This window comes from Aedes albopictus, chromosome 2 (assembly GCF_035046485.1).
Source record: "Aedes albopictus strain Foshan chromosome 2, AalbF5, whole genome shotgun sequence".
NCBI lineage: Eukaryota > Metazoa > Arthropoda > Insecta > Diptera > Culicidae > Aedes > Aedes albopictus.
Window position 1 is genome coordinate 27464394 of NC_085137.1, and position 13669 is coordinate 27478062.

Sequence of the window (13669 nt, forward strand, 5' to 3'; positions counted from 1 at the left end):
TCATCGACTCTCTCTTCTTCAAATTAAAGTGACAAGATGCAAGTATGGTTGAACTTTTTGGTCATAAATCGCTAGGTTGCGATGCAATCTAGCGTTTAAGTGTAAAAAAGTTCGATTGAATTCGCATCTTGTCACTATAATTTGCAGAAGAGAGAGTCGATGAAGAGAACTCTCTCATGTTACTTTCGCCCTTATTTAAACTCAATCTAGAACTCTGTAAAGGAAAATGCACTCTCCAGCACAGTGTCTTGCCCCAAGTAAAATTGATCGGAAGCTACGTGATTTAACGTGAAGAATTTTCAGAGTGTAGCCTAATTGACAGTTCGATGGATTCACTCTTGAGTTGTCCAAAAAAAGTCTCACGAAACCTACTGCAAGCCTATCCATATACGTGAGAACAAAAGATGTTTACAAAGTTCTTACAGATAGATTAACACGGGAAATCTGAACACAAACCACTACCACACAGGAACTTGGATTGGTCACTTTGCGGGACTCTGTAATAGAGATAAGTGACATTTCTACTCACGAACACTAGCGTGAATTTTTCCATACACAAAACTGCACGCTAATTCAAAGGCTATTCAGATTGCATATGCTAATATTACCCAATTGATTTGGGTAAAACGGCTAAATAATGATAAAACTAACAACCGGGGTAAGAGTGCATATATTTTCCCCCAAGTTTCACAACTACATCTACAAAAGAGACACGCACACATTTGAACATGAATACCACTATATAAATATAACGACTCTGTCAGTAACAGTGTTTGTGTTTGGATCTTGCCCATAAAAAAAGTTAATTTTCTTTCAAATTTAAGGATATTCATATGTATTTTTCATCATAATTGATGAATACAAAACTAAATAAAAACGATTCCGAGGTATGTATGAAAAGGTAACGAATTTTGATAACATGAAGCAGCATATCACGACAAATGTTCCATTGTTTACTTTTGTCAGGTATGATGGCCACGTCCAGCATCAAGCCACGGCTTAACACACTCCGATGCCGAACATGTCTCGCCGAGGAAGTCACCGAGCTGATATCGTTGCACTGTCGGTGCGACTCACACGGTAAACTGGTAGCGGAAATGCTAAGCGAACTGGCACCCCAGACGCGGCTGGACCATATGTCGGAAATCGATACGCTACCGCAGCACATTTGCGACCACTGTCTGGCCCAGCTGGACGCTGCGTTTGAATTCCGGCAGCAGGCGCAGAATATTGTTAGGGCGATTGAGAATCAGCAGAGTAGCCCGGATAAGGAGGATTGCTGCCGGCTTTGCCAGCGCGACTACTTGGACGAATTGATCTCGGTGTTCTGCGTGTCCGGTGCGGAGGATAAGCTAATTGCCGATATGATCAAAGATGCCTGCGGGGTAGCTCGACCGTTGGCGAACGATGGTTTGCCTCAGAACATTTGCGGAGAATGCTTCGATACGTTATCTGCGAATTACGCCTTTTGGATCACGATTGTTAAGTCTGATTTAAGCCTGAGAAACACGGCGAATCAAGTGAAGCTGAAATCCAAGTTGCCTCTGCCAACGGCGAAGACGAAGTTTGTTCCGCAGCTGGAAGAAGATATGGATCCTTTTCTTTATTTGGATTGCCTTGATATGGACGCGGACCAGTTGATGAAGGTTTTTTCGACCACAGAGGATGCGGAGTACTATGAGCAATTAACTTTCTTTGGGGTCATTTGCTGTTGTGGAAAACTGTTGGAGAATGATAACGAATGGCAGAAGCACCGCAGGGAGATTCATACAATCCAAGAACAGGTCCCCACTGCAAGGAACAAATGCGACATTTGCTACTTCAAATTTAAGTACAATACCCAGCTGATCGACCATCTGGAAAATCGCGAGAAAAAACAATTCTATCGCTGCAAGATCTGCAACGTTCTCACCAAGGAATGGAGAAATTTGCAGCTGCACTTCGAGTTCACCCGGTTCCATCCGATTTTGGACGATTCCGAGGAAGAGCGAACCGGCTTCGATGCACGGGCTGGAACCATTTACACACCCCCGGGTACCTGCTGCGACTGTTACGAGGAATTTGAAACGGGCGAATCGCTTCTCCAGCATACCTTGGAGTGCCACTATCCCGAACGGGAGGATCATCCCGCGTTCCAGTGTATGATTTGCTACAACAGCTTCGCGGACAAGCAGTCTCTATTGAAGCATCAACTGACATATAAAGGTATTGGAAGAATCTTTCAGGTGTTTTTCGGTCATCGAGGCGAAAAGTACTTTGCGAATTTAAGAATTTATGAAAAGTATGGTATGTGGGGGCAAGATGGGTCAGGGGGCAAGATGGGTCAGGGGGCAAGATGGGTCAGTACCGTTTTCAACCGTACTATTTATTTTTTGAATCTTTCTATAATTTTCCCAGATGAACGACGTGGATACACAAACAAGTGATATATTGTTTTTAAAATTATTTACGTTCCTTACGCAGAAAAAAAATAAAATATTTTTTCGTTATACTCCTTATGCTATACATTCCATATAACTACGTGTAATGTGTAGACGGGGCAAGATGGGTCACCCTAATTTTTCGGTATGTTTGCATAGTTTTTAAAAATGTTTTATTTTTCATAGAAAGGCTATTATGTGACCTACATTATCGAAGCGACTAGAGCGCTGAAAATTTGTGAACATATTTTTAATATTTTTCTACAAAAAATATAAGTTTTCAAAGTTTTTTATGGCTACCTGAATAAAAATATTCTATTTCTGAGAATAATCTACCGATATGTTTCAACACTTCTTTCATGTAATCTGTACGTATATGAAGCTTAGATGTATAGAAAAAAAATAGAAGATCTAGTATTTTTTGTTGGAGAAAAATCGAATTTCTGATAGCTGACCCATCTTGCCCCCGTAGAAATGAGGTGGGGCAAGATGGGTCATGTTTTGACAATTGTTTGTCAAGAAGCAGGTTTCAAACTGTATGACCTTTCTATACCCTTATATCATAGCTGACTAGTTTATCTGGAAGTCGTGATAGAAAACAGAGAAATGCTATTTATATTCAGAATGTTATAGGGATTCATTTCTTAGGTGATCCATCCTGCCCCCACTTACCATACTATTTGGGAAATGTGTATGACTTATTGGATGAATGTTCCAATTCCAGGTTTAATATTTATACTTTTTTTCTGACTATAAGCCAAGTATCGATAAAACGCCAGATTCCTAAACGCCGGAATCGCTAAAGATCACTCAAGAAAATATTATTTTTTTTTCTTATCAACAGGTACTAGAGAGTATCACTGCTTGGAATCGGCTTGCAATTTTCGAACAACCAATCGGTTCGACATGAAAGAACACATAGAGTCGGGTTCGCACGTGAATGCCAGTATGCTTCCGGCTGTCAGCCCCGAACCGGAAATAACCGAATATTTCTGTTGTTTCTTCATGTGCACCGCATCGTTCGAAACCTACGAAGCTCTACAACAGCACTGCGAGAGTGACCACGTTGAGCAACGTTTGACCAACCAGATTGTCCTGGCTGGTATCACGGACTATGTCTGCCCTCTTTGTATCCGCCACTTCCCTACGGATTCCGCTTTCAGAAAGCACATTCAGAAACAGTCGGAACGAAATCACGTCTGCGGCACATGTGGCAAGAAATTCTTCGCCCGAGACACTCTGCTCCAGCACGAAAAGATTCACACCGGAACTCAAACTAAGACATCGTACACGTGCAACCGATGTGGAGCAACCTATGTCGGCAAGTACACCCTGGAAAGACACATCAAAAAGATTCACGAGGGCGTCCTCCCGGAACTGTGCACCACATGCGGTAAACGATTCGGTCACAAACCCGCCCTTCGCAATCACATTGCCAACGTCCATCTGAAGGAACGTCCCCACAAGTGTTTAATCTGCTTCAAGCAATTCGGCGCCAAAGTATCCCTCCAAAAGCACATGCTCATCCACTCGGACGATCGTCCCTTCAAGTGTCCGCTCTGCGATAACACCTACAAGAACGGCAGCGATCTTAAACGACACGATGAGTCCGTCCACCAGAATATCCGGCCGTTCGTGTGTGAGCTCTGCGAGGCAAGCTTCACGCGGAAGCGGGAACTGCAGGTGCACATGACCCGGCACACGCGGGACCGATTCTTCAAGTGCAACGAGGACGGGTGCAATTTTTCGACTAATGTCAACAAACGAATGGAGGAACATATGAACAAGCACTATGAGGAAAAATAGTTATTGAAACTTGATAAAGTATTCTGAACTGGTTAGGTATCAATTCAGGTTTCTCTATTAGAACACAAATGAAAAGCTCGTATAACGCAAAAAATAGAACAAAATTATAAATTAATAAATTAATTTAGACATCATAGCGTACGCATGCCTTTTCCGTTCAATAAAACACATCTTATCATTAACCTCTCTGACTTCTCCATTTTGTTTATATTTCCACTTATAAAATACCAAGAAAGCTTTTCAACTTCATGGAGTTCCTTTCCTAGTTTGAGAAAATAAAAATTGTTTCCTGTCGTGAAGAAATCATTACAGTGCGAGAAATAAGTATAAAGACAGAGCCGGTTTCCATACAAAATAATCATGTTTAGGGATCAAAATCTCTTTTTCTAGCGATTCGATTGTTATGGAATTTTGGCTGCAACCTTGAAATAACTAGAATTTCGTCTAGAAATATAAACCATCATCCATGAAAACGTTTATATCGACTTTTCAGATTCAAATAAATATAAAGACACATTTTTATATGCAAATAGTGTCTTTATATTTATTTGAATCTGAAAAGTCGATATAAACGTTTTCATGGATGATGATTTATATTTCTAGACGAAGTTCTAGTAATTTTAAGGTTGCAGCCAATATTCCATAACAATCGAATCGCTAGAAAAAAAGATTTTGATCCCTAAACATGATTATTTTGTATGGAAAACGGCTCTGTCTTTATACTTATTTCTCGCACTGTAGCGAGAAGAAATTAAATTTTTGAAGGAAGATTAGATCCTCTCCCCAAATTTCCAACGTAACAAAGGCCTTTACTATCTCGTAAAATCTCCGTTTCTGAAACTGCCAGAGCCGTAGCGTGCGGTTGGCCAGGTTGGCCCCCGCCAAGGGCACCAGCTTCAGGGGGGGCGCCGAAAAGGCCGAAGACTAGAAGAAAATAGAATTATGATATTTTATTTTATAGATTTTGAGTATTTCTTCGCATATACTTGCTAGGTTTCCTTCAGAAAATCTTTTAAAAATTCTTTCAGAAATTCTTCTAGGGATTTCTTTCAAAAATTCTCAAACAATTCCTCCAGAAATTCTCACAGAAATTAAAAACAACAGAAAATCAAAAATGAAGATTTCTCTCGAAATTTTTCGAAGGATACCTATAGAAACTCCTCTAGGGAGACATTCAGAAGTTATCTAGTAATTTATTCAGAAATTGGTTAAAGGTTTTCTTATAATATTTTTCTAAGGATTTTATAAAATAAGCTTCCATAGTTTCCTTAAAAAAATCTTTCAAAAAATCTTTCGTGGATAATATTTGGAAATTTCTTTCAAGATACCTTTAGAAATTTCTCCACAGGTTCTATAAATTTTCTGGGGGCTTAAGCTTCTATTTCTACATACTTCTGTTTCACATTTTTTCCTATAAAAAATCCTTTAGAGATTCCTTTAGAAATCCCACCCAGGATTTTTTCAGAAATGCCTCTGAGAAGAAATCTCTCATATCGCTTAGAAAATCTACCATTGATTTCTTCCAAAATTATTCCATGTTCACTAAAGATTTCTCCATAAATTTCTGCTGGAGTCCCTCTATAAAACCATGAGTTTTCCCATAAACTCCTCCAGAAAATCATGAACTTGGATTTTTTTTTTTCATAAATTTTCCCAGGTATTCCGTTAGAAAATCTGCCATTGATTTCATTTATTGCTGTGTGCGTTCAAGATGCAAACAGTGTCCAAATGCGCTTCAAACGCGGTAACACATGTTACCAAAGGCAACGTAGCAACCATAGCCAATATCACCGCCTCCCTAGGATTCGAAAGCTCCCACTGACATCGGGTTACTTGTTAGAAAATCTTACCGCATTTGGTGCTCCCGCATTTGATATTTGCATTTTGAATGCACACAGCAATACAATTTCTCCAGGGATTTCTTCGTAAAACGTTCTGGGGATTTTTAGAATATCCTCCAGAGAATCCTTAAGTTTTTTTTATCAGGAATTACTTCAAAAATTCTTTCAAAAATATTTCCAGTGGGTCTCCACAAATTCTTACAGGCAATTTTTCACAGACTGTTTTAGGATTTCCAGGAACTGAATACTCTTGCTGAAATGTTTCCCGGGTTTTCATCAGGTATTCCTCCGAATATTCCTGCAGAAACTCCTCCAGAGTTTCAGAAGTTCATTCCAACAAAAAAACTTATAGAGTTCTACATGAATTTTTCCCGGCATTCTTCCATGTCCATGGTGCGTCTAATGATTACTGAAAATTCACTTTTTTTCTGGGAAATATTTTGATTAACATTAAACATCAGAGGAAGCCATTGGTAAATTTATTTGGTAAAGCAAATTTAAATTTAAATAACAATTAAAAAAGTCATTTCAAACTCCTAAAGAAATACACAACTGAAAAATACTCAAAGAAAAAAGAAAAATTCGGGGAAAATCTGTTTCTTCGGAACACCAAAATCAAACCTTTAAAGAAAGAGCACCTTTTTCTGAGCCACTATGGTTTTTTTTAGATTTTTAGAACTTTATTTTGGTACCTAAAATCAATTTCAGACATTTTTTGAAATCACCTTTTGACAGCTGGGCAACTGCTTGACAGCTCCGCCCTTTACAAAATGCAACGAGGGGTGATTCGACAAATCGAGTTTGTATGGGCTCGATTCGATTTCGAACTGATTTTTAAATAGGTTCCGGGCACCAGAGTTCATGAATATTTGGATTTCGGTTCAGTTTGACAAGCAGATTCAGGAGTCATCTCAACACCGCTAAAGAAGCCAATTGTCGTGGGGCGCCAATCTGAATGCTTGCCAAGGGCGCCATGGGACCACGCTACGGCTCTGGAAACTGCTCCAATGTATTGCAGTGCTTGATTTCTTCCATAGACAGCCTTAAATCTAAGGAAATCTAAGGATTTCCGAGCGAACGAACCTCGTTTGCTAAATGGCGATCTGACTTCCTCTGATGAGGATGTTCTGGAATGCTTATTCAGCACACACTTCCCTGGATGTGTGGATATTACATCTTCGGATGAAGCTGGTGTCTTTTCTTGTAGTTACGATTCCCTGGCTTCGACTCGGAGTATTGTAACTATAGAATCGATTGAGTGGGCATATAAATGCTTCGCTCCTTTCAAATCTCCTGGGGCAGATGGGATTTATCCTATTTTGCTTCAGAAGGGAATTGATCATTTCATACATGTTTTGAAAAAAAATACTTGATTGCAGTTTTGCTACAGGGTATATTCCCAAATCCAGGCGGGATATTACTGTGAAGTTTATTCCGAAAGTGGGTCGTACGTCGTATGAAGAAGCAAAGAGTTTCAGACCTATCAGTTTGACCTCTTTTCTTCTGAAATGCTTAGAACGCATTGTGGATTATCACATCCGTGATGTTCATCTGGCCAACGTGCCTCTTCATGTGAACCAACATGCCTACCAATCTGGTAAGTCCACTGTGACTCTTTTACACAAGGTTGTTTACGATATCGAGAAAGCATTCGCTCAAAAACAATCTTGTTTGGGTGTTTTCTTAGATATCGAGGGTGCCTTTGACAATGTGCCTTTCGATTAGGAAATTGAGTATTTGTGGATGCCTTCAAGAGGGAGTCTTGTCACCGCTTTTGTGGAATCTCGTAGCAGATACGCTATTGAGGCAACTCAATAATAGCGGTTTACCTACTTCTGGTTTTGCCGACGACTACCTAGCATTGTTAGTTGGTATGTGTATCGCCACCCTTTTCGACCTGATGCAAAGCGCCCTTCAGGTAGTTGAGGGTTGCTGTCACCAATATGGCGTTTCGGTTAATCCGAGTAAAACATCTATTGTTTTTTTACGGAAAGGCGAAACCGTAATGGCGTTCGACCTTTGCGTCTCTTTCATTCTGAAATCGATGTGACTGAACAGGTAAAGTACGTTGGAGTCATTCTTGATTCCAAGCTTTCCTGGACAACTTACATTGAGTTCAGAATCAAGAAAGCTTGTATGACTTTCGGGCAATGCCGGCGAACCTTTGGTACAACTTGGGGTCTAAAACCTAATTATATCAAATAGATCTACACAACTGTTGTTCGGCCAATATTGGCCTATGGATGTCTTGTGTGGTGGCAAAAGGGCGAAATGAGAACGATCCAATCAAAGTTAGGCCATCTCCAAAGATGTGCTTAGTGGCGATGCGTTCTCTTCAACTCCCACGGCAGCGCTCGAAGTTCTCTTTGACGTTGCTCCACTACACATTCATCTCAAACAAGAAGCACTTTCTTGCACTTACCGTCTACGGGTACTCGGTCTACTAGAGGAAACTCCTGTGAACCGCACATCAACACACACCTCGTTGTTTCCACTTTTGGTGAATTGGGACAAAATTGTCCTTGCTCCAAGTGATCTTTCAATTGCTTGTAATTTTCCTTATAGGACATTTTCCACGAAATTCTCTTCCCGGGAAGAGTAGACATCTGGTTATCTGGAGAGAAGTATTTCAGACGGCATCGTATGTTACACTGATGGCTCCCTTCTCGAAGGTGCTCGAAGGTGCTGGTGTTTATTCTCGTGAGCTAAGGCTGTATCAGTCTTACTCACTTGGTAGACACTGGACCGTTTTTCAGACCGAAATCTTTGCTTTTATGTGCGGAGTGCAATCGACACTTCAGCAGCACGTAATGGGCAAAGTAATAAACTTCTGTTCAGATAGCTAGGCTGCCATTAAAGCACTTGCTTCGGCCAACTCCAGGTCGAAGATAGTTATCGCTTGTCGAACTCAAATGAAGGAGCTGAGCTCAGCAAACGCTGTTCACCTTGTATGGAAATGAATTGGCTGATGAGTTAGCTCGCACTGGAGCATCACATGACTTCATTGGCCCTGAGCCAGCTATTCCGATATCGAAGTGCTGGGTAAAGCTTCAGATTCACACCTGGACTGCAATACTGGAATAGTTTGGAGTCATGTCGTCAAACCAAATTGTATTGTACTGAGTCATATCCAAGGGTGGCGAAGTATCTTACAAATCTGTCCAAGCAGAATTGCAGCATGCTGGTCAAAGCAATGACTGGCCACTGCCCACTCAACTATCACATGGCGAATATGCAGCAAGCGGATTCATTTGCATGTGATAGCTGTGAATCCGATTATGGAACTTCGTATCATTTGATATGTAACTGTCCAGTTTTTGTGCAACTGCGTTTCCGAGTATTCGGTAAACACTTATTAAGTGAAACTGACTTCAAAAACCTGAATCTTCAGGATATTCTGTTGTTCTTAACCCGCTGTGGTAAAGAGCTCTAGGCTCTCTTTCGCTTTATGCGTTATTACAGTGCCCTTTTCAGAGCGCTGTTTGAACCCTTTGTTGTACGCTTATGCGTTAGTACCCTCTTCCAGGGTATTTTTTCCTATTTCCCTACCTGTCCCTATCCCCATCTTTATCCTTATCTCCTTCCTTTTCCCTCAGGTAGATGATGAAATAGGCTATTATTTTGGCGATGGCACAAATGTCCCAAATGGAGGATAACGTGCCTCTGGAGCCGGCCTTCTGATATCTGATAATCCAATAAGACTCATGTTTACAGCACTTATTTTTAAAAATCCCTCACATGCGCGTGATTTGGATTTTCTGCTTCTTTTTGCAAGTAAGTGTTGTGTTTTCAAATAATAAAAACACTTATTTTACATTGAAATAATGAAATCTACAGAACTTTTATTTTCTAACTTGTACAGTTCTTCAATCGTAGACAAAAACTATTTCTCTCGCGCCAAGCGCAGTGACAGATGACGGCTTCGTATAACGGCATCAGGGTTGTAGCTGAGGGGTGGTAGCATCTCCCCCCTTTAATTCCTAACCGACGACGTAATCTTCCAGACGTTTTGGAAGACGGCTTACTCTGGCAGGCCTGGGAGACTTGACCGGTGATAAGCGAGTCGTTGGTTGATTTGGGATCGTCGAACTCGTATCGAAGAATTCTTCGTTGTCTGCACTGTCGTCTTGATAATGGCTGACATCAACTGGTTCCAGAACTCTCGTGGGTGTACTATTTGGTGAAGGCATCTGTTGAACTGGAGTTTGCTTCCGGAGGTCGAAATCATCCACTAGAATTTCTAGCGGCGTTGGAACTGATGATGATTCGATAGTGCCGGTGCATCTTGGTCTAAGCTGGTTTACGTGTGATCGAATAAGCTTCCTGCGACCTGATTGTTGATCGAGCAAAACATTGAAATTGACTCCTCCAATAGCCTCAATGACAGTTCCGGGAGACCATTTCCACTTATCCGCATTCTGGTATATCTTGGCGTAGACTGTAGAGCCAACTGTAAATTTCGGATGATGCTGATCGGACTTACTGTTGAACGTTGACGGACGCAAGAGATCCAGTGTTGTACGCATGGGCCGACCCAACATTTCTTCTGACGGTGATTTCCCTGCAAGTGCGGCACTGGGGGTTGAGCGGTACACGTGCAGAAATTTCTGGAGTGCTTCGATAGATGGCACTTCTTCCCCTTCGACGATTTTGCGAAGCGATCGTTTCAGGGTGTCGACAAAGCGTTCGGCCTGGCCATTCGACTGTGGGTGATATGGCGCAGTACGAATATGCACGATTCCCAACTGTTCACACATCTTCTTGAATTCACCGCTACAGAACTGCGTCCCGTTGTCTGTGACAATAGTCTCCGGGATACCAAATCGAGCGAAGGTTTCCTGAAGAAATCTGATTGTAACGGCTGCAGTTGTTTGTCCAGTCTGGAAAATTTCAGGCCATTTCGTGTATGAATCCACTATTACTAGGTAGTACATTCCGTCAAGTGGGCCTGCATAGTCCAGGTGAATCCTTTTCCACGGACCGTCCGCTCGGGGCCATGGTTGCGGTTGATGGTGTGGTGGAGATTTTGCAGTACTGGCACAAACGGAACACTGACGAACTAGAGCTTCGATGTCGTCATCGATGTTTGCCCAGTAAACCGCACTGCGAGCAACGGCCTTCGTCCGTTCGATGCCTTGGTGGCCACTGTGTAGCTGTTTCAGAACACGTTGTTGGTAGCATTCAGGAATCACCACCCGGTCGTTCATCATGACGCATTCATTGACCACGGACAAAGACTCGCGTCGGAAATAGAAAGTTTTCAAATTCCGATCTGCAATCCTGCTACTGTTCGGCCAACTGCTCTCGATGTACTGTATGACCTGTTGTAGTAGGGAGTCTTTCTTCGTTGCAGCTCTCACCATCTTGAAGTTCACTGGTAGCGATGTGAAGCATTCTTCCAGACTTGCGCTGACGTCATCTTCCAGATTGACAGTAGCAATGACGTACTCTTCCTCTGGTTTCTGGTGGTTGCTTATCAACCGAGACAGGACGTCGGCATACCCAAAGTTGTCCGTAGCGATATACTCCACGTTGAAGTCGAATCCGAGTAGCGATAACGCCCAGCGCTGGAGGCGATTCGCGGTGTGTAGCGGTACACCTTTTTTGGATCCGAACACCTTGAGTAATGGTTGGTGGTCTGTCTGCAGCGTAAATTTCCGTCCTAGCAGCATTCGTCGAAACTTCGTCACCGCAAAAACCAACGCCAACGCTTCTTTTTCCACCTGACTGTACCTCTGTTCGGTGGCGGTTAGCGTTTTCGCTGCGTGTGCAATTGCTTTGATGCGGCCATCCGGAAATCGATGCATTATGACCGCCCCGATTCCAGATTTTGAAGCATCACCCGCAACGATGAGTTCAAGGTTCGGGTTGTAGTGCGTAAGCAACAAGTCTGATTGCAATACGCTTTTGATGCTGTCGAACGCATTCTGACACTGGCTACTCCACACGAACTTCCTATCCTTTTTCAGAAGCTCATCCAACGGCTGTCGGATTCGATGTATTTCCGGGATGAATTTGCCATAGAAGTTTGCCGCTCCGAGGAATGATCGGAGTTCGCTGGCATTCCGTGATTAGCACTTCGAGGTTGATCTCCCTTCCGGCTTCCGATTCCAACTTCGATAGCAGGCGTGTTCTGACTTCCGCCTCTTTCGAAGACTGCATTCCACAGATGAAGATCAGAGCTTTAAATTGGTCGATGGTGAGATTCGCCAAATCAAACTCCTCGCACTGTCGGTTTACGATTCCGGCGTATGTGACGTAATCATCTGCATCACTCTTGACCACCCGAAGGCAATCATAACGCTTGCTAAAGAGTGACTTTTGCTGGCCGAAGATGACCTTCAGCTTCTGCACAACCTGGTCGAAGGTTAATTCGCGTGGATGTTGCGGTAGGAGATAGTTGGTGAACTTTTCGTGTACTGGTACACTCAAACTGCGCAGCAGCAACCGAATTTTCGCAGCGTCGTCTAACTCCCTACCGTCCGCTCTGAAGAGATCCTCATACTTGTTGAACCACCGATCGAATGTTAGTCCGGCTGCCGGATCATAATGGAATTCCTTAATTGCCGATGACAGTGATTCGACAATTTGGTCCGCGCTCCGTTTCTGATTGGCTGCTTGGGGTGCCTGCTGACTGGAAAGGCGCTCCAGCAAAAGCAAAAGCTTGGTGTTCTGCTCCGCCATTTGCCTTAGCAGCTGCTGATTGGAAACTTCTGGGAGCCCCGCAAATTCCTCCGTTTCTCCGTCGGATAACATTTTCCTCGCGGTTCACTATAACGACTCGTCAGAGACACTTCTCGTCGCCAAATATGTTGTGTTTTCAAATAATAAAAACACTTATTTTACATTGAAATAATGAAATCTACAGAACTTTTATTTTCTAACTTGTACAGTTCTTCAATCGTAGACAAAAACTATTTCTCTCGCGCCAAGCGCAGTGACAGATGACGGCTTCGTATAACGGCATCAGGGTTGTAGCTGAGGGGTGGTAGCAGTAAGCAAATCTAAAGCAAATGCAGCATAAGGCTGCGGCCAGAGTGGACGCGTCACGCGACGCGACGCGGTGCGGCGCGTTTTTGACGCGGCTTCCAACGCGGCTTGATAGCCAGAGTGAACGCGGTGCAACGCGTCTGTTCGTAAAGTAAACTGAAAAGTTTTCATAATTTCCGTCACCTTTGCACATGAGTACATGTTATCTGATGAAAAATTTCCAAGAGATATGTGATTATTGTGCTCAACCTAAAATTAAAAATAAATCATTTATCTAAATTTACCCTCAAATGCTATTTACTTCAGATGATTCAGAAGAGATATACATTTGGGACAATGGTGATTCCCTAACCTCAAATCTACCCGTCCTACAGGTACAAATTTTGAAATTTTATGAACAAGTGAGCTTGTAGTCAGAGTTACCACAGGGTTGTATACGTAAGAAATGGAGCCCCTTGGTTTATTTTTAAACAGCAAGGCAAATGGAACAAGTTTGTTAACTCAAAAATAGTGTATTTTTATTTTGAAACTATTTTTTAAGCTTACACCCTAGTAGAATACTTTGAGATAGTAAAATAAACGAGAGGGTATCAACCCTTTTTGTGCATGAAA

At 42.3% G+C, this 13669-nt stretch overlaps 1 protein-coding gene across 1 annotated transcript in view; it reads left to right on the top strand.

Annotated features, from left to right (window-relative positions):
* Positions 1-733: 733 nt before the first annotated feature.
* Positions 734-13669, top strand: part of LOC109429699 (uncharacterized) — a 35076-nt gene continuing 22140 nt past the window's right edge. The window contains exons 1-3 of the mRNA XM_062847563.1: positions 734-887; positions 967-2205; positions 3265-4225. Coding sequence (XP_062703547.1) covers positions 969-2205; positions 3265-4225 — 2198 coding nt within the window. The 5' untranslated portion in view covers positions 734-887; positions 967-968. The remainder of the gene's footprint in view (positions 888-966; positions 2206-3264; positions 4226-13669) is intronic.